This window comes from Plecotus auritus, assembly GCF_963455305.1.
Source record: "Plecotus auritus genome assembly, chromosome: 1".
NCBI lineage: Eukaryota > Metazoa > Chordata > Mammalia > Chiroptera > Vespertilionidae > Plecotus > Plecotus auritus.
Window position 1 is genome coordinate 74,905,731 of NC_137770.1, and position 21,934 is coordinate 74,927,664.

General features: G+C 45.8%; 1 protein-coding gene across 3 annotated transcripts in view; it reads left to right on the plus strand.

Moving 5' to 3' along the window:
• RASGRP1 (RAS guanyl releasing protein 1) overlaps positions 1 to 21,934 on the plus strand; it is an 83,327-nt gene that overhangs the window by 24,383 nt on the left and 37,010 nt on the right. For all 3 annotated transcript variants that reach the window (XM_080648339.1, XM_080648338.1, XM_080648340.1), the window contains exon 3: positions 17,334 to 17,439. In XM_080648339.1, coding sequence (XP_080504465.1) covers positions 17,334 to 17,439 — 106 coding nt within the window. The remainder of the gene's footprint in view (positions 1 to 17,333; positions 17,440 to 21,934) is intronic.

The window sequence follows — 21,934 nt, forward strand, 5'->3', positions numbered from 1 at the left end:
ACACACAAAAAAATACATACTGTATGATTTCAATTATATAAAGTGCTAAAACAGGTAAAACTAATCTGTTGTTTTTTGTGTGTTTTTTTAATGCTGGCTTTATGGTTGGAGGAACTGACTGGGAATATTAGCAAATTTACTGGGTCATAGAAATATGCTAGATCTTAAAAGGGTTTGATAGAGAAAGTTATTTTTAAAAAGCAAACAAACACCAAAACAGCCTACCAGAAACAATGATAGAAGTTCCTTCTTTAGGAACTTTAAGTGAGGAAAAATCTTATCACAATTCATGCCCATCAGGTCGAGCTTGCTAGAAGGCAGCAGCATGTTGCAAGTGGCGATGACTAACTTCTGCTTCAGCCAATTTACTCCACTGGGCCCCTCTGTGATTGTGTGTGATCAAACATTAGAGGGCCGCAATCTGAGGGACAAATGTCTAGTAACTCAGAAACTAGAGACCCCTTCTGATGACTCACTCGGCAGGGCGGGGAGATAAAACCCTCCTTATTTAATCAGGTGACCTGCTGCTAATGAAGCACTCTTTGGAACACCCCAAGAACTAAAGAGGTGAAATGGCAAATTACTTGAAGGTTGATTCACAAGATCATGCCAGTTCAGAAGAGGGGTTCATTGAAATTTGCCAAGAACCCTCACGTTTTAATCATCCTTTTGCTGCTGTTCCAATTGTTTTACCAGAGTTACTGAAATGCTGTAAAATAACCGTGGGTCCTCTCTTAGCACAAGTGTTGTCAGTGGTAAAAGACCCAAGAGTTGGGTGACGGGAAAGGGACAGAGAAATGTTTCACTGTCCTGGATGCAATGCTCCTGTCCAGAGCAGAACGGAGTCATCTGGGATTGAGCTTCTGTTGCCCCTTTGCTAATTAACACCTATAAAGTGATAGACCCCAGTGGACACCTCCTCAAGACACCAGAGGCAGCGGGGAGAGAGAAGCTGTCCACACCCCACAGGCAAAGATCAGGGGTGCCGAAGGCCACAGGAGAACTGGTGCCTTTATTTTAGAGTATGAAGGACCAGGGTCTCTGGCTTCAGGAACAAAGTATCATCCCAGAACATGGCTGTGCAGCAGGGAAGGGGTGGGGGAGGGGGGAGAGGGAGAGAGAGAAAGAGATTGCTTTGCTAATATCTAACAGCAAACTGCCTGTAGCCCAGGCCTGTCATTTTTATCTTGGTCCCTGGCTCACCACAGACAATGCTGGCACCAAATCCCATTTGTTAAATGCTTCCCTTGTATCCAACCCTGAAAACAACTGAAAGACCGCCCCACTGATTTCTGAAATTGGAAGTGTCTTCCTGGGCTCACTCATAGCTTGAAGACCTACTACCGCAGGGCAAGCAAGGAATGGGCTCAATGGGCTAAATCAGCCCAATCAAACAGATTGCTCATCAGGTCCCTAGAAAGATTTCAAAAAATACAAATTATGTGCCCCGTTCCTGGACATCTTGATGTGATAGATATGAAATCAGGACTTGGATTTAGTTGGAGGGGCGGGGGGTGGAGGTGGAGTTTGGCTTATTTTGTTTTGTTTATTTTTAACCTACCCAGGACATCTTAAAGTCAGATTTAATATATTTATTTGCTTCTGGATAAGCCAGAGCATATTCATCCTGAGATACAAAACCATTGTTTTTATTTCCCCTGAAACTCCCCATTAACACCAAAGCCTACTCTCTAGAAAAGGGGGAAAATTCCCCAAATTTTACCTATTGTGAATTTTTTCATTTTGTTATGGTATCTTCTCTCCAAGTGACTATTACTATGCAAATATGACTTGATGAGTACTGAAGTCTCCAACACTTTAACATGGTCTTTCCTCTGGTTTCCAAGGGTAGCCACGAGGGTGGGAGGTAAAGGGAAAAACTCACCAAGTGGGGAAAGCATGGCAACCCTTACCTACTTCACAGTCTTCTCTAATCCATTTGGACTGGAGACAAGGTCATAGTTGTATTTAAATCAACAGCGTGGATCAGGGACAGATGTACCAGCTGGTGCATATGAGATACCAAAGGTGAAATAACAGCACTTACCCCACTGTGATAAAACTCAGCTAAGCAGGGGACACCAAAGTCTTGCCAAATTCCAACCCATCCTTGGTGGCTTCTTGTACATTTCGGGGGGTCTGACTTTGCCTGAAGGTGAGTGACAGACTTGAGAAACCCTCGAGTCGTTGCTCCCTGTAGCGTGGATGGCCTTCCATACAGTTACTCGGCTTCCAAAGCAGGCAGGGAAGGATGTGGAGGGTGAAGATGCTAACGCTGGCAAAGTGGAGGAGGAAAAAGAATTGCTGCAAGTAACCGGGCTTCCTAAACAACAAAATCAGCTGAGTTCAGCAAAAGCCACCCTTTATGTCATGCTTGGATGTGACCTCACTGTAGCAGCAAGCACACACATACATATACATTCACTCTCTCTCTAGTCCTCCCCTGGTGGCTGTGTCTCTTCAGGGGCTATGCAGTTAGGGAAAGATATGCAAGTAGAAATTAAAATCAAGTTCAAGGCCCTTTAGAATGTTCCACCTTGAAAAGAGCCCTGGCCTCAGGTTGTAGGTGTAACAGCCTAGCCATTTGAATAGGGTACTAGGTGAGAGGATGCTGCTTTCCTTTTTCTGTCGCAGAATTTTAAGGTAAAGATCAGAGTTAGGGCCACTCCCCGATTAGTATGTGAGGTCCCCATACCCTGACCCTGATCCATTCCCACACTTCTCTCCCTACCTAACCAAACGGTACACCTTCTCCTGAATATATTGTAACTCCCTCATCCAAAAGTAGAAACCATTTCTCCCCCACCCAGAACACCCTCCCCTCCAGCTTAGTCTATCCAAATCGGACCCCTCCTTCAAAGCCCACCTCAGATGCCACTCTTTGTGAAGCTTGAGCCATTGCCTCTAGTGAAATCTGACGTTCCGCCTTGCCCACACTGCCTTGGCGATGTGTTTCCAGGCCTTATCGTATTCCCTCCATTCTGGACCCTGTACTTCTGAGACTGGAGCCCAGTGCCTCTGCGCTCCCTGCAGTACCCAGCACAGCGCTCTTCCAACAGAGAACCGAGGGCTCGTGATAGCAGCATGTAGGCCTGGAATGCCAACTTTGCCACTGGCGTTACCCTTAGGCCAGTTGCTTATCTGGGGTGATATTCACCATACTTAACTGGTACAGCACAGGCCCCTCCCATTGGAGCACTGGACAGATTGAACATCCCTTTGTGTGCCTTTCTCATCCGTAAAATAGGCACCGTCCCTGCCTGCCTCGCAGGGAGATGGGAGTCAAAGCAGACCATACGTGTGACAGTGTTTTGCAAAGTGAAGTGTTCTGGCAGGGTTGTCCAGTGGTATTTCCAGGGCTTGTGTGTGGCATTGATGGCCCTGCCTCCGCTTTCTCTCTGTCCTGCTCCGCTCGGGCTCCCAGGAGCTGACCAAGGGGTTGTGTCCGTCGAACAGGACAAATTGGAGAACTCTTAGAAACAAGCTGTTAGGTCCCACAGACAGTCAGGATCCTAGCTTCTTCAAGCATCACCCCTTACCATTTCCATCCTGAAAATGTCAATTTTTCAGTAGATATGTTTTGGAAAATCTAATCGAAACCAAAAGCCTAGAAAAGGCTTTCTGAACTTGAAGCTTTTCTCACTTGAGGACTTGCGCTGTTGCACAGTGACCTTAGAATCCAGGGTTCCTAAAGACCTCTGGGACCTCTGGCTGTTGTTGTGTGTCAGAGGGCAGCTCTGTCTGAACCTGCAAATGGAAATAAATGCCAGTGACATTAACACACCTGGAAAGAACAGTCTAAATCTTAGTTCCTGCTTTGTCCTTATAGTTTATTAAGTCTTCTTTTTACCCTTTCTTTACAACTGTTATTTTTTTTCCCTTCACTATTAGTTCCCTGCACGCCCTCATGTCTCATCCTGGGAATACAAAGCCTTAGCTATTTCTTCCTTCCAAAGACATTTAACTCTTTCCTCTTAGTTAGTGTGCAGGGGCTGTTTTGTGTTTACTGATGGTTGCTAGTTGATGTCTGTTCTTCTCATCCGCGATCTGAGTGAAGGAAAGGGCCGCAGTGTAATGTGTGCAGCCGGAGACCACAGGCTGTAGGGACCGATAGGAAATAGACACAACCTTTGCCTTATCCTTGGAGGATCCCCACTTAAAAGGCAATGCAGGCCCCGGGGAGTGTTTCTAAGTGGTTAGAGCATCTATTTGCCCAGGAACTGAAGGGTCTCGGGTTCGATTCCCAGTCAAGGGCATGTACCTCAGTGGCAGGTTCCATCTCTGGCCTACTCTCACGCTCCGTGTGTGTGTGTGTGTGTGTGTGTGTGTGTGTGTGTGTGTGTGTGAGTGTGTGTCTGTCCGTCTGTCTACCTCTCTACCTCCCTCTCTTCCACTCTAGAAAAAATATCCTCACACATTGGGTAAGGATATAGGAAAATAAAGGCAATGCAGGACTACCACACCAAAATCCCCTAGAATCAGAATGATAAAGGAACCAGGACAATCCTCCGCAGCACCTAACTGCCATTTCTTAGCTGTGGGACTACTGATGAGTTCTCTTTCCTCTCTTGAGTCTGTTTCTTCATGTGAGAAATGAAGAAACATCTACCAAGCAGAGCTGTGGTAAGAATTAGAGAGGGTGTCTGCAACACGGCCCTGGTTGGGTGGTGATTACTGTTTGTCTTCTCATTGAGCGGGTAGGCTGGCTCCAGAAACCCGCAAGTGCTAAGGCAAAGGGTGTGCCTCTCACCCTTACAACTCTCAGGACGAGAAGCAGGGGGATAGGGTGGGAAGGGCAGGGCTCCAGGCAAACGACCAGGACTCAAGTCTCAGTGCTCACTCATCAGATGTGTGACTTCTGGCAGGTCCTCACCTACAAAATAACAATACCCACCCCCACAGAGTCATCTTGAGGCTCAAATGAACTAACGTGCAAGGAGAGGGGAGTCAGCGAGAAAGCACTAATAAATGTGTGTTAGTAGTGCTTTGACAACAGACTGAGGGTTGCATGTGCCTACGTGACAACTGTCAGGCAGCCTAGATGTTTGGGACCCACGAGTCAACCAGAAATCATAGTGGTTTAGACTCAGTTCAAGACTTTGTTCTCTCCCAAAAGATAAGAAAGCTTTCTTATCTTGACTGGTCTCCTGATTATCTCCCTGCCGGGAGGGATGGGGGCAGGACATTGTCAAGTGCTCATTCCGCAGGTGAGCAAACTGAGGCTCAGACACAATCAGAACTATCCCAGGGCTGCACAGTCTGGGCTCTAGTCCCAGGTCTGCCACTTACCAGCTAACCTTGGGAAAGTTACCTTTGCCTCTGTTTCTTCATCCTTAGATGACCGTAGTACCACCAACCTCATAGAGTTAACACATGCAAAGACTCTCTGGTGCACAGGAAATACTCGGGTATGTGGACAAAAAGAGCAACACAGAGACAGAAGAGCCAGGAGAAATAGTAGGTATTTTGGAGAGAGAATCAGGCTAACCTTTGAATATAGTTCATTTCTTCAGTCAGATGCTACCTTTCCTCCAACAGTACCTACTATTTCTCCTGGTTCTTCTGTCTCCCAATTGGCACCAACATTTTGAGTTTCGGTGTTGCATTTGGGCTTTTCCTGTAAGACGGTGACAGGGCACCAGCTCATGACTTGGGGTGGTTTGAAAAATTCTTATTTGGCTCCTGGCTCCTGAGTAGAGGGCAGTTTCTTCTTTCTCTCAGATAGTAAGAGGTTCCTTCCCGACCCATGCAATTCTCTTTTTCACAGTCATTCCCCAGGCCCTTCTGCGGGTTTCTCTCCAGCACCTCAGTAAACTCTAAGAAATCTTTCTGTCTTCAAGGTCTGAGGGCAGGGTGCACTTAAAATCCAGGAGGGACAGGAAGCTTGGACGGCCCCCAGTGGAGCCAGAACCACCCTTGAGGGGAAGCTGTGTCCGGGCTCCTCCGCACGGGCAGTGTGACACCCACAGGGGGCTGCCACTCTGAGTGGTGGCTAGAGGCAGTGCTGCAATGAAACATCGAGATCCCATCTGGAATAGCTGGAGACTAACGGGAACAAAGAGATGAGTGAAATGGTGTTCCAGATCCAGCAAGGGAAATAAGACCATTCACTGTTCAGTGTGTCACAGTTGACTAGCACCGTGGTCGGCAAACTGCGGCTCGTGAGCCACATGCGGCTCTTTGGCCCCTTGAGTGTGGCTCTTCCACAAAATACCACGGCCTGGGGGAGTCTATTTTGAAGAAGTGGCATTAGAAGAAGTTTAAGTTTAAAAAATTTGGCTCTCAAAAGAAATTTCAATCATTGTACTATTGATATTTGGCTCTGTTGACTAACGAGTTTGCCGACCACTGGACTAGCACTTTTCTCCATGCCCTCAAACGTAATCGAATCCTAATTACAACCAAAGAAGGGACAGGAGACTTTCAGAATAACTTCAGTCATGAAAGCCGAGGCTCAGCAACACAGCTAAACGCTCTTTTCCACTTTAGGCAATTCATGTGATGATGCCTGGTGATATGATGATGTTTTGGGTACAAGACTCTTCACCGCAGAGAACTATAAGCCAGGGACAGTTTTTATGGTGAAAGCCCAATTTGTGCTAAGACTGTACTCAGTATATTGCTATTTTATGTCAACATACCCCAGTGGCTTCAGCCCTGTTCTGCACTGGAATGGGGTTACCTGGGGCTCTTAGGAAGAAGCCACACATTGAGTTTCTGGAGAAGACAGAGTTTGAGGCTAATCAGTCTCAGCAAAGCCTTGTTTTACAGGAAGTTCCCTAAATTGCTGCCCCAGATCGTCCTCCCCGTTTGTTTGCATCCTTTTTCTTTGGGTCCGCTCCTTTGCTGGCCTCTCTCCAGCCACCTGCTGGCAGCTCAGTGTCCTCCATACCCTGCTGCCCGTTGGCCCCGCCAGGCACATTCCTGTGGTGCTGTGGTGGGGATGACCCCTGTGTGTGAGCCAATGAGGCTGCATCACCGAAGAATCAAACCCCAGCTTCACTGCTACCCATCCAGGTCATGTGATTGTTCCCAGGGCGGATGGGCCCCAGAGAAGCAGCCACCCCAGGAAGTTCAATGGGTGCTACCTTCCAGCAATGGCTCTGAGAGTCTGAGGTCATGGAGTCATCCCAGCCAGATCTCTGGGTCTGCTGGGCCACCCCAACTCCTCCCTCCTCTTGTTGCTTAGTGCCAGCCCAGCCTCCCAACCCCCAGCCCCAGAACTGGATCCAGTTTGCAGAACCGAAGAGGACAGCTGCCCTCACGACTTCTAAGGCCCCCGATTCCTCAGACGTGACAGGTCTAGTGGAGATGGCAATCCCCAAGGAAGGCCGGCATCTTGCTCAGCAGAAGCACCACAGCTAAAAGCTCTTTTTCACTTTAGGCAATTCATGCGCTTGGTTAGACATTTATAGATTGCAGTCGCTCATCCAAAAAATCTAGGTCACCCTTCACACAGAGCTTCGTGCTTCTGCAGAAGCGCCGTGCCCAGGGAGGGATGTGCCTGCTGCCATCTGGTTTGGCTGAGGGCGTGGAGTGTCTGCCACAGGAGGACAGAGGGGCCAGCACAGGGGCCGTGAGCTCTCAAGGGACTTGGTATTTTCACCCACACAGCCCTGGCTCACAGGCTCTCTGGTTTCGAGCTGTCCTAGCTAAACGGTGTCAGGAACAGCTGCCTTGTGTTGATGTTATGAAAAGTGGTGGCGCTACGGGTTCGGATCTCCAGAGAGATGTTTAGAGTACATGCACCATAAATGCAACGAGAAGGGGGAAGAGGTTGGTCTGAATGGGTGTGGGGCTTCTTGGGGAGAAAGAGAAGTGGGTAGGGGTTTAGCTTTATAGCAAGGATGACTGAAAGTTAGAGCTCTTCCTTATATAACTAGTCTTCGCCGCACTCATCTCTTAATTCCTAAGGAGAGGCAGGTTCCGAGGAAAGAGCCCAAGGCTAGGGGCTCAATGGCCATTCCTGTCCAGGAGCTGTCACTCACCAGCCCTGGGGGCCATGGCCAAGGCACAGACCTTGGTTTCCTCATCTTTATACCCTCACCAAAATGGGAATAGAGGGATCATACCTCAACATAATAATAGCCTTATATGACAAACCTACAGCCAACATCATACTCAATGGGCAAAAACTAAAACCATTTCCCCTAAGAACAGGAACAAGACAGGGATGCCCACTTTCACCATTCCTGTTCAACATAGTACTGGAAGTGCTAGCCATAGCAATTAGACAAGAAGAAGAAATAAAAGGCATCTAAATTGGAAAAGAAGACATAGAACTGTCATTATTCGCAGATGACATAATACTGTACATAGAAAACCCTAAAGACTCCGTCAAAAAAATTATTAGACTTAATAAATGAATTCGGCAATGTAGCAGGATACAAAATTAACGCCAAGAAATCTATGGCATTTTTATACACCAATAGTGAACTTACAGAAAGAGAGACTAAGAAAAAAACAATCCCATTTACCATCACACCAAAAAAATTAAGATACCTAGGAGTAAACTTAACTAAGGAGGTAAAAGACCTATACTTGGAAAATTACAGGACACTGAAAAAAGAGATAGAGGAAGACATAAACAGATGGAAGAACATATCATACCATGTTCATGGGTTGGTAGAATCAACATCATTATAATGTCCATACTACCCAAAGCAATCTATAGATTCAATGCACTCCCCATTAAAATACCAGTGGCATATTTCACAGACCTAGAACGAACTCTCCAAAAATTCATCTGGAATAAAAAAAGACCCCGAATGGCTGCAGCAATCCTGAGAAAGAAGAACAAAGTAGGAGAGATCTCAATGCCAGATATCAAGCTGTATTATAAAACCACTGTTCTCAAAACTGCCTGGTACTGGCACAAGAACAGACATATAGATCAATGGAATATAATAGAGAACCCAGAAATCGACCCAAACCACTATGCCCAATTAATATTTGACAAAGGAGGCATGAACATACAATGGAGTCAAAACAGTCTTTTCAACAAATGGTGTTGGGAAAATTGGACAGATACATGCAAAAAAAATGAAACTAGACCACCAATTTACACCATACACAAAAATAAACTCAAAAATGGATAAAGGACTTAAACATAAGACAGGAAACCATAAAAATATTAGAGAAATCCACAGGCAGAAAAATCTCAGACATATGCTGAAGCAATTTCTTCAACAGTACAGCTCCTAGGGCAATGGAAACTAAAGAGAAAATAAACAAATGGGACTACATCAAAATAAAAAGCTTTTGCACAGCAAAAGAAACCATCAACAAAACAACAAGAAAGCCCACTGTATGGGAGAACATATTTGCCAATGTTATATCCGATAAGGGTTTAATGTCCAACATTTACAGGGAACTCATACAACTTAACAAAAGGAAGATAACCCAATAAAAAAATGGGCAACAGACCTAAATAGATACTTTTCAAAAGAGGACATAAGGAAGGCCAAGAGACATATGAAAACATGCTCAAAATCATAATCATCCAAAAGATGCAAGCAAAAATGACAATGCGGTACCATCTCACACCTGTCAGAATGCTATCATCAACAAATCAACAAATGACAAGTGCTGTCGAGGATGCAGAGAAAAAGGAACCCTCGTGCACTGCTGGTAGAAATGCAGACTGGTGCAGCCACTGTGGAGAACAGTATGGAGTTTCCTCAAAAAACTAAAAATGGAACTCCCATTTGACTCAGTGATCCCACCTCTAGGAATATATCCCAAGAAACCAGAAACACCAGTCAGAAAGGATATGTGCACCCCTGCATTCAAAGCAGCACAATTTACCATAGCTAAGATTTGGAAACAGCCTAAGTGCCCATCAGCAGATGAATGGATTAAAAAACTGTGGTACATCTACACAATGGAATACTACGCTGTGGTAAAAAAGAAGGAATTCTTACCATTTGCAACGCATGGATGGAACTGGAGAGCATTGTGCTAAGTGAAATAAGCCAGTCAGAGAAAGATAAATATCACATGATTTTACTCATGAATATAATGAACAACATAAACTGATGAACAAAAACAGATCCAGAGACAGAGAAGCATCAATCAGACCATCAAACCTCAGAGGGAAGGTAGGGGAGGGAGGGGGTAAGGGGGAAAGATCAACCAAAGGACTTGTATGCATGCATATAAGCCTAACCAATGGACACAGACACCTGGGGGTGAGGGCATGAGTGGGGAGGGGGGCAATGAGGGGATAAGGACATCTTAATCAATTTAAAAGAAATAATAAAATGGAGCCCACAGTCCCTGCTACTGCAGAGGTGTGCAACTTGTGTTCAACACAGGTAAGGGTTTGCTGAACCCAAGTGCTTTAAGTGCTGCTATCAGGTGTTCTCATCTCGGGAGAATAGTGGTTCTCCAGGGCTGGCTAATTTCAGGTGCTTGCTGGTGTGTGTGTGTGTCTGGATGCTGTGTCACTGCTACACCTGTCCCTCCTCCCCTCCCCCCTACTCTTCTGACCCAGCTGGACAGTGACTCAGTGTCAACAGAACAAAGGGAGGAGGCACAGGCTCTTTTCCTTCACCAGGTATCTCCCCAGGTGGCCTCTCCAGGACAGGAGTGGAGGGAAGCCTCATTAGACCAAATCCCCTTTGTATGGGGGTTGATCATCAGGTTTTTCTTCCCTGAGTCCCTGGCCTTGGCCATCATCTCACCCTAGGGGTTAGGTGGGAGCAAAAAGAGGTGAGCTTTTTTAAGACTGCTTATAGACCTGTTTCAGAAGTTTGAAATTGCAGGTCATGGTTAAATTGAGGTTGTGTATTGTCTATCTATAGCATGATGTCCCCAGGCCATTGCAAATAAATAATTAAAAGCTAATTATAACCAAGATACTTAGAGCTTCTGGACACTGTACTGGGCCAAGGAATAGAAAATGTTCTGGCTAGACATACGTATCCTCACTAGCGTGGCAGGCCCCACACCATCGGCCTGGGCAAGACACACCAGCTTGTCCCAGAGGGAACAAGAGCAGGGCTAGATTTATAAGAAACTGGGAGCTTCTCTTCTCCCAAATCTCACCTTACATTAAATTTTTTGTCCTTGGCTTGGAGCACTAGCCACTCCAAGAAATCCCTGTTGCAATGCATATCTGAAAGGATTCACCCTTGAAGTCCAGAGGAATTTGTTGATAGGGATTAACTCCTGAATTACCAGGCCAGGCACAGAGGGCATAGATCAGGGTCAGGTGGAGAGTGCAGTGGTTCAGAAGCATCCGGGAGCCAGGACCCCAGGTAGGAAGAAATACAACAGGAAGCTACACAAGCACTGACCCTTGTGACCTCAGGTCCGCGCTGAGACCTGCAGCCGCACCTGGATGCAGAGCTGACGGCAAGCATCTCTCCCCAGCTCCACGTTCAGTGGCTTCACATTGGTGGCTTGGAATGTGATGTAAAGGCAGTACTGACACCACAGAAATCTGCAACCACTACAAATCAGGGTCCCCTTCACCCCACCCCCAGGAGAGCTGTTATTTAAACTCTTCCCAGCACAACACTGGCAGCATCCAGACTGCTTCTCACACTTGCCCTGTGAAGTGAGACTCCATCCTTAGCAGAAAGTAGCTTTTCCTGATTGTTCTCCTGCCCCGTCTTGAGGGGCTGGGGACAGAAACAATCAAGGTGGTGGCGGATACCTGTTTTAAGCTGCTCGGGTAGTAGAAGCTATGAGAGTTCCAAGTATGTGTCGCCGTGTTCTTCACGTGCACTTCCTGCCCCGTTTGCAAATGTCGGCAGTAAAAACAACAAACAACAAACTAGTGACCTTCTTTTCAGCTTGCCAGCTTTTGTGTACTTTCCACACAGGATTTAATGAATGTTGTAGTCTTGCTGTCAAGTAGGTTTTATTTCTTTGAAGCATTTACCACATTGTCATACCTGAAGATTGTGTGTGTGTGTGTGTGTGTGTGTGTGTGTGTGTGTGTGTGTGTGTGGTGTGTCTGGGTCCCCCCAGAGCCAGCCTTCTGATTTATGAAGATGTTGACCTCCAAGAGCCGCGTCAGCCCTGCTATAGGCTGCAGATCTAACTCTGCCCGCGTGTTTTTCTGACACTGGCTTTCCCATTACCATCTTCTGAGCCCTGTTTTGGACACTCTGTATTTTGGGTTATGCCCCCTATGCTGACAGCCTGCCTGCCCTCCATATACCAATTTCTGACATCTGCCTTTAGAATACTCAGGATCCCTTCGCACATCAGCAGATTTCCATGGAAACCAAAACAAAGGGGAAGGAAAGACTGCTTTGGAGTCTCTCTGGTGTGGGATGTGCTTTGTGTCCATTTTGCAGTGAGTAGTTTCCACCACATCCCCCAGGCAGGCCCCCACTGTAGGAGTCACCCCACCTCTCGTCAGTATGAAGCAGGTTCAGGCATACAGCCCTTTGCAAATTTCCTGTCACAGGATTCTAACCATCAGGGAGCACTTCATTGCTCTCAGGGGCAAGCGGCTTATTTAAGATTAAACCACAGAAAGGAAAAAAAAAGTGTGCAGGCTGATTTAGAGGAAGAGGGCTGGATCATAAGGCCTCTTAAATCTTGAAGTTCTGGGTCATCTCACCACAGATATCAAGAGATGCTTACTGAGCCACCACACTGGATAGTATCTCTCCCCTCTGAATTTGACCACTATTCCACCGCTTCACTCTTCATATTTACTGTCTAGTATTGTTTGGTGTCTTGGGTATGTGTCTCATTCCCCAACTAGACTGTGAGCTCCTCCATGGTGAGTTTTTTGTAGCTCTTCAGATCTCCTTCAGGACCTAGGACGGTGCCTTGCACAGAGCAGATAAATTATCAATGTTGATTAATTGTGTCCAAAACTGTTTTTAATCTAAGTAGAATGAGAAGTTGCTGTATAGAAAAGGAGTATCCTCTCATTGAAAGGGTACAAGCAGAGGCTAGATAGCCACTTATCTGTGACACTTTTAGAAGGAAATGATGCATCGGATGGAAGGTTGAGGTAGATGACTAAAGTCTTTTCCACCTCAAGATTCTGTGATTCCATGAAGTGTCGCTATTGCTGCCACTGAGTCTAATGATGGAAAATGGGTTGTTGCTTCAGAGACAAATGACTGTCCAGAAGCCACATGACTTTCCTGTTTGCTTGATGAACAAATGGTCCCCAGGTTGGGTGGGTCTTTAAGCTGTATAGCTCTCTGGCAGCATACTTTATTCTCCAAGACGAGTATAGTGTGTGTAAGACTGACATTTTGTACCCACTGAGTTTTCATCCTTTTCAAGTCTTCCCCTGAAGTGTAAGGAGAAGCAGATGGGGATGAGAAAATCTGCATATTTTATTATGCATTGCACATTTTACTTATTAGAATTTTTAGTTTGACACCTTGCATTTTTAAAAAGCTTCAAGATGCAAACAAAATGAAATTATTCATTGAAATATTTAAATCACCTTACACCAATTACATCAAAATATCAATGAAATCCAGCAGCCTGGAAGGTAGATACCCTTTGACTTTCAAAAAGAGGCTCTCCCCCTCAAAAAGGAAGAAGTACTTGCTCTGAGAGGAGGTCAGTAAGGAGATGCATCCCTGGTGAGGTCACGTGGGGAGAGATGGCTGAGGGATGAGGGCAAGTGATGCACCACGGCATTCTCCTGCTGAAAAAGGAGAGCCAAGAGGGGAGTTCAGGACCCAGGTGCCCAGGTGCTTCTTCTGTCGCCCCGTCTCTGCCTCCCTTTGCTGAGGGGATCATCCCCTCCTGGCCTTGCCCTCACTCCACAGAGAGCACATGAGGATTAACAAGCCACGGTGGGGAGCGTCACAGAACTGTGTAAAAGAGAGTGCGAGGTAAAATGATTGTGAATCTTAGACACAGCATGCTTCTTGCTTTAAAGGTAACTTTAATGACCAATATCAGTTAACCAAGGCTTATAAGAGATTTTCAGAAATCACTGGAGTCCCAATCCCACATCCCAGTGACATCTCTTAGACTTGTACCCTAAGGATGGGAAGAAATCGTTTAGCTCATCCACTTTGGCCTCCCATTTAACACTCGAATTCCCTATCCTAAGAAATGGTTGTGCCATGTGCAGCCGAGCGCAGTGGAAGGAGCAGGGGTTCCGGAATCCGACAGACCTGGAGCAGATCCTAGCTCCTCCGCCCACTGTCTCTTTCACCCAGAACAAATTACCCAATGTCACCATGCTTTCATTTCCTCATCTGTACACCATGAGCAATACCAACATTGCAGAGCTGTGAGAATTAGAAATGACATTGTTAAAAGATGCTCGCCAACCACAAAGAAGAGTTGAGTCACAAGCCTTAGATTCTGTCCACACGAAAGAAGCCTGGGGCTGTGTCCATAGCTCCTTTGGACATGCTAATGCCCTACAAATACATTTCACAGTCTTTCCTGCTCTTTACCATCCTACATGGGAATATGAGCACTGCTAGCTCTGTGAGGAAAGCTGCGTCATGAAAACTATATTGTCAGATACTGAATTGAAAAGTTGCCTCTATAATGGTAGTATACTTGATTGCTTAAGTAGGGGTGTGGAGAGGAGTAATAGGGTATGAAACAGGAAATAAAGTGGGAAATGGTAAAAGGGCCCGGAACCTGTGGAGCTCCATTGGCCATTGTAAGGATTTTGAGTTTTATTACCAGTATAATGGAGTTCATTAAAGGATATTAAACACATGACCTGATTTATGGGTTTTAAGAGCTCGTTCCTGACTTCTGTGTGGATAATTGACTATAGAGTGGAAGCAGGAAGGGCATCTAGGCTATTGCCTTGCGATCATGGCTACAACTAATAAAATGTCAGGGATGGAGAGAAATGGACAGGTTTGACATACAGTTTGAAAGTAGCGTTTGAAAGACCTCCCATGGAAACAGCAGAAGCTTGCTGATGGATTGGCTATGAGAGAAAGTGAGGCATGAAGGATGACTCCTAGGTTTTTTATTAAAGAGGATGGTTGGTGGTGCTATTTGCTGAGATGAAGAAAAGTGGGGGAGGAATGAATTTGGCGGGGGTCAGGGGGGACGGTCGGGAGTTTTGTTTGGATGAGTTAAGTTTGAAACCAGAATTCTGAGTGGATTTGCCAAGTGTGTTGGACAGACTAATTCAGTACTCAAGGCTGAAGATATAAGTTGGGCAGTCATCAGCATATAGGTGGTATTTTAGCCAAAGGACTAGATGAGTTCATTTAGAAAAAAAAGAAGTTAATTTTTTTAATTTAAATTTTAAGAAGTTTTAAATTTTAAAAATTGTTAGAAAAAAGAAGTGGGAGGAATAAACCACAGAGTACAGTGACATTTAAAAGCTCAGCAGAGGAAGAAGAGGCAGAAGAAGAGCCTGAGAGAGAAGCTGAGAAAGTGCGATTTTATGGGAGCCAAGAGAAGAAAGTGTTCCAGGAAAGAGAGAGTTGTCAACGTGGGTTGGCTTGAATGCAACTTGAGTCATAAAGTAAGATGAGGACAGAGGCATACACTACACGGTTTGGTGGAGCTGGTTAGTGACCTTGAAAATACAATGCATAGTGGAATGATGGAGTTAGAAGTCAGAATGGGATGGCTGAGAAGGAATAGGAGTTGATAAATTGATGACAGTGAGGTTTTGCTGAAAAGGAGAACAGAGAAATGGAGAGGTAGCTAGAGAGGATGCCAGTGTAAGGTTTTGCTTTATTTCATTGTGTTTTAAATAGGAGACTCTGATGCATATTTAAATGCCAGTGGGAATAAAATAGAGAGAGAGAGAGAGAGAGAGAGAGAGAGAGAGAGAGAGAGAGAGAGAGAGAGAGAGAAGTTGATGATGTGGGGAAGAAAGTAGACAAAGGCAGGATCAGAGTCCTTGAGGAAGGAGACCCAGAACTCAGTGGAAGCCATGGCCTCAGAAAGGCCTCCCATGGGAACAGGAGGCAATGATGTAATGTGGGTAACTCAGTGGATTTGGTGATAGCAAGGTGAGTGATCCTGTCAGCTTCCTTCCATTTTCTTAATGAACTGTGGCTTTAGGTCATCTTTTGAGAATGAGCGAGGACTTCTGAATCCTGAGTCCAAATGTATTATGTCTTTTACTTACAGTTTGGCACACTTGGAAAGAATGAAATGACAACCCTTTTGTATAATTTATTTTAAAGATCTATCAATGATAAAGCAATTCATGTTTATTCTTCATTTGATATTTTATCCTGAATTATTCAAGTTCACAACAGAGATTAGAATTCGCATGGTTTGTTTAATTGAAGACACATAGATGAAGGAGCTATTTACAGAGATAAAGTAGAATTAACAGATGTTGCACCCAGAGACTGTCAACAGCCACAAGTCATTGCTACCCTTAGGGCCAGAGGACCAAGGGCCAAGGAGATGAGCAGTGTTAGATCCCAAGGGAAGCAGGAGTCACAAGGGGCCAACCAGTGGGATGGTTCATGGGAGAGACCTGCAGCTCCTTTCAGGGAAGTGGTGCAGAGCAGAGAATGGAGGGCAAAGACATGGCCTGTCTTCTCTTTTCCCATCTCTTGCTGATGCTTCCTCATGGCTGAACACAGCTGGAAGCTAGCTGGCACTGGTGATGCAGTCCATGGTGAAGGACAGAGAGCAGGTCTGGCAGCAAAGGACCGGCACAGTCCCTAGTACTTCATGCCATCACTATTGAAAAGATTTTGAAAACCCCTCCAAGAGAAATCTTTATACCCAATGCCAGTGTATAGAATGCATCTTATTATTTGACATCAGCTGGGCTTTGGAAAACCTAGCTAACCATGCGTTTGGATATAAAGCATCATGGATCCTTGTAACTCACCCATAATCTCCAAATGTAATGTTTCCCAATCGTCTTCCTCCTTTATTGTCATGCAGAGGCATCCTGCCCATAAAACTAGGGGAGCTTGTTTCAGAGCTCCTCCACGGCCATGGGAGAGCCCTCGACATGTATTCAGATGGTCATGTTTTGGCCAATTCCAAAAGTAAGGCATTTTAACTGAAATCTATTAACACTATACTTTTTGGACTGTGACCCTAGAAAGGACCCGCCATCATTTGTACTCTGGGCCCCACAAAACCTGGATCTGCTTCTGCTTTCGGGTGCACTGGTGCAAATTTTATCCCTTTCCCAAGATTCCACCACCTCCTGGTGGGTGGTTAATGGGCATCAAAATGGACATTTTTGCGAAGGGGAGAATACAGCAGGAGGATAAGAAAAGCAAGGCAGGGAGGGAGTGTGGCGCCAGAGGCAGCAAGAGAAAAGCATTGTGCCTGGAGACCCGCGTTGGGCCACACCGTCGTGTAATGGTGGGTGGTCAGGGCTGGTTTCTCTCTGGGGCCTCGCTCAGATGCTGTTCTCTCTGTTTCAGATGCAGATGGAAACCTGTGTCGAAGTAACCAACTGCTGCAAGTCATGCTGACCATGCACCGAGTTATCATTTCCTCTGCGGAACTGCTCCAAAAAGTGATCACCCTATATCCTTTCAGCAGACCCACTGGCAGCCCCAAGTGGGAGTGCTCAAGAGGAGCTGGAAATCGGAAGTATGCTTTAATTTGATTGGTTTGGAATAATCCTGAGTGGTAAATGGGTTCACATGTCACACATCCTTCCAGGGGCATGGTGTGTGTGTGTGTGTGTGTGTGTGTGTGTGTGTGTGTGTGTGTGTGTACGTACATGTGTATGTGTACCTTCGGTTGGGCAGGGCGATGCTATTGATGCTGATTGCTCGGGGAAGTAGTCAAAGAAATCAGCATGCAAACAGTCTTCTCTGGCTAGTAACAATACTTTTCTTGTAGATTCATCCAACTTCACAGTCGCCCTGTGCAGATTGACAAGGGTGCAAGCATGACTCAAGTGATGACATACATTCTGGCTTTCCTGACCAATTCTGGAACCTTCTCCAGGTTCTGGCCAAGGCTTTCTGGTGCCACAGCAACTGGAGTCTGCTGGTGCCTTTTGCTTCAGGCAGCAAACCCAGCTGGACTGTAACCTTCTTGTGGGGTGTGAACAGAGCAGGGTGGGGAATCGCCTGCCCTCTCCTTCTCGCTGATGGCACTATAAGCTGTGGCCTCCAAAGAGAACCTGTGGGCGGGTGAGACTGTTTAGCACCCGAAGCCCAGATCCCCGGCTCTGAGTCATGACTTGCAGCTCTTCTCATCTTCACCACCTCTCCTGACCCTACCTTTTCATCTTATGGCAGGCATGCACGTGCACGCACACACACACACACACACACACACACCCATACCCATCAGGACTGAATCCCTTTTCTAAACCCACTTATATATCTTTTTTAAAAATAGTTCTTTATTTTTGAAAGTATTATGTATGTCCCCCTTGTTCCCCCATTAACCCCCTCCAGCCCGCCCCCACTCCACTTATATATCTTTACCTCTCCTCTCAAAGGAGGTGTCTCCAGGGCCTTCCAAGGGCAGGGCATTGGGAGGGGTTCACATCATAAGAGGTGCAGGTAATAAGTGGTGTCTCGTCTGCAGAGAATTTTAAAACCGTAATAAAACCGACTCAGAGTTGGTATGCTTTTTATTAACTCCATGTACCAGCAATTCTAAACAGTGCCAGGGATGAAGTATTTCTCACTGGAAAAATTGTTTGTTGGTCTAAGGACTACATTGTACCTGAGATACCCACCCATAAAGCGAATGGACGCCTCTCCCCTCCCCGCTTCCTGCCCCTGGTCACAGAATCTACCCCATCAGTGACCTCCCCTCTCCTGTACTCTTAAACTGCCTCTTGGCCTAAAACACATCGAAATGCCTCCAACCTAAAAATAAACTCTCAGCCCCACCCCCCCTTCATTCCATTGTTAGGGTTAGAAATTTGATGTGCAAACTTCTTAAAATAGTCTGCACCCACTATCTCCAAATCTCTCAGCTCCTTCCCACTCCTAATTCAGCCATGGCCCCCACCCCTGCACTCAAACTTTCCTCTGATGTCACCAGCAACCTCCCAATGGCTTTTTTCCGTCCAGGTTTACACTGAGCTCCCAGAAGCCCTGGGCACTGCTGACACCCCTGCCTCTCCAAACCCGCCCTCCAGGGCTCTGGAATGCATCTTCCTGGCTCTCCTTCCTCCCGGCACCCCTTCAGCTTTCCACCCAGCATCTTCTCTGAGGGCCTCTGAACTACCGGATAGCATCCTGGTTGTTCTCTCACTCCTCTTCCTTCCCTGGGCGATGTCTCACCAGGATTTTCACCACCATTCCTCTGTGTTGATGATTTTCGAGTCTATATTTCTCTAACCCAAGCCATTTCTTTAAAAAGTTTGGACTAGTTTGTCCTGTAGGGACATCAATTTTAATATGTTCAAACTTAACTCATTAACTCACCACCCCCTCTCCCCAACTACCACCCTGTTAATTCTGCTTTGACACATGTATTTTCATTTTCAGTTTCAGTTAATGGTGTTATCACCCACTCAGTGGCCTAAACCACATCAGAAGCACCCTCAACTCCTTCCTGCCTCTCACCTCCTTCAGGTCATCACCCAATCCCAGGGTTTTGACTTCAGAAATGACTCCCATCTGGTCTCTCCTCTGCATTTCCATGCCAAGGCTGGCCGTAGTCCCAGGGTCTTCTCACCTGTGTGCCTTCTCTCTCCCTCCCCCTACCCCCATTCGTTGTCATCCTCTGAAAGGGGGTAGCCTTTGCTTCAGAGCCTCTGCCCACTAGGGGGCTGACGTCAGACTCCTCAGTTGCCAGGAGACGGCCCTCCAGGGTCTGACCCAATTCAATGTCTCCCCTGCTTTGTCCTGCAGCTCCCAGAAACCCTTCCTGCCCAGCTGGTGTAGTTCAGCAGTTGGGCATGGACCCAGGAACCAAGAGGTCACTGGTTTGATTCCTGGTCAGGGCACATGCTCCGGTTGTGGGCTCCATCCCCAGTAGAAATTTGATGTGTGCAGGAGGCAGCCAATCGGTACTTCTCTCATCGATGTTTCTGTCTCTCTCTCTCCCTTCCTCTCTCTTTAAAATAAAAAAATAAAATAATTTTTAAAGAAACCTTTTCCCCTCCACACTGAGCTTCTCAACGCCCCAACTGTCATGTGTCCTCACCCAGTTCCTGGTCTGGAGCGCCTTTTCCTCGCTGCAAGCCTAGCAAATTCTTTCATGACCCTCTGAAATCTTTCCTGACCTCTCCACCCCCTCCCCCTTGGAAAATACATCTCCCTGACCTCTCCACCCCCTCCCCCTTGGAAAATACATCTCCCTGACCTCTCCACACCCTCCCCCTTGGAAAATACATCTCGTGCTTTAAAATAGTGCCATTGATGTGAAAACCTATTTAATTCCAGTGACTCTCATTCTGTATCATGTAAGTGGTCAGTGTCTCTCTCGTGTCTGCCTGAGTGTCATCTCATCTGCCTTGAGGGGCTTTTCATTCTGTTCCTTTAACTAAATACATTGATATGCCTAAACTTTAGTTTGCAAGTTTTGAAATGTAATACCTATATTCTCTGGTATTTATAGATGACATTTAAGGAAAACTCAAAACCTTTGTGTCTAGTTGCTGTAGTTTGAATTGTGTTAGTAATATGGAATTTTGCAAGGGTTCTGAAAAATTAATTAAATTACAAGTTACTTTAAGAGAAAATAGAGATAGTTTTAACCTATATACACACACCATATTGTAACTTACCTATTTATGAATTGTCTCCCCCAGGAAACTGTGTCCCCTCAAGGGCAGGAACCAAAGGCATATTTATCTTTGTTTCTCTAGACCTTAGCTAAGTGGCCATCTCATGGTAGGGCTCGATGAATGTTGCACTGTTGTGGATGCAACACACTGAGATACTTTTTCTGTATCTGTCAGGACCTTTAGGTGAGAAACCTGGGCTTCGCTCAAGTCTGGGGTTGGGGGAGGGATTCTAAGAAGGGAATACGAAGTAAGATTTCCCGTCATTGAAACCCAGGTTAAATATTAAAGGCAAAACTATTTTGTCTTCACAGTTAGTTCCCCTGTTCTGGCTTGGAGGTAATAGAATTGTTAATAAAATAAGCTCAGATGGCTTCTTGCTTTTCCATTGTTTAAAAAAGAGGAAAAAAATAAAACATGCTTTGAATAGTTCAGATGCCTGAAGAACACCGTCAGAACTGCCCGGGACTTCCCAGGCACAGGACCAGCCTTGAAGGGAAGGAAGAGGGGTGGAGCCTGAACTGTCAGCAACAGGGACCTTTACCAGGTCGCAGTTGCCCAAGCCTCTGGCTGCTGGCCTGTCTCATCAGCATTGGCTTCCAGCTCCTCAAGTGAGAAAGCGGGTGCCCTGCCGCACTTGGGGCTGCCTTTGCTATGCATCGGGGCTCCGATGGCCTTGGGAGGCTCTGCCATCCTGCCTGGCATCCCGCATGCCCACAGAGGCTCAGCTCCTGACTACAGACCACTGGGTTTGCAGACGCTACCCGCCCCCCATTTGAAGAGGATAAGAAACCACCAGAGGATGATAAACTCCACATAAAGGGCACCATGTTGATTTATATGTCCGTTTAGTTGTTTTACAATAGGTTGGTGTTTGTGCCTTCCTTATTAAAAAGGAAGAATAAAAATTTCAACAAGTTGGTCAAATAATGAAAATATAGAATCTAAGACATATCTATCTAAAATGTGCCTTCTGCGTGAACCTCTTTGCATTCAGGGGATGCATTTTCTTAGCGATGTGGCATTAAGACATGTAAAGTCATCTCATTTCCACTCCTACCTTTTAGGTCCAAAGAAAGGCTGGTGTCCGAACCTGTTACTTCATGAAGTTTGCCAGTTGGCTGTGCTTATTTTAATTTCTATTTCATTTGTTGATGTGGGTGTGGTTTTGTTTTGGTGCCATCAAAGACAGATTTTATAAGCAGTAAATCTATTAAAATATGTTTTTAAAATTAATTGTATTGAAAGTACAAATTTCATAACCATAGTTTTTCTTTAGGGACTCGATTTTAGCTTACAAGTCATATTCTTTTTTTAAAA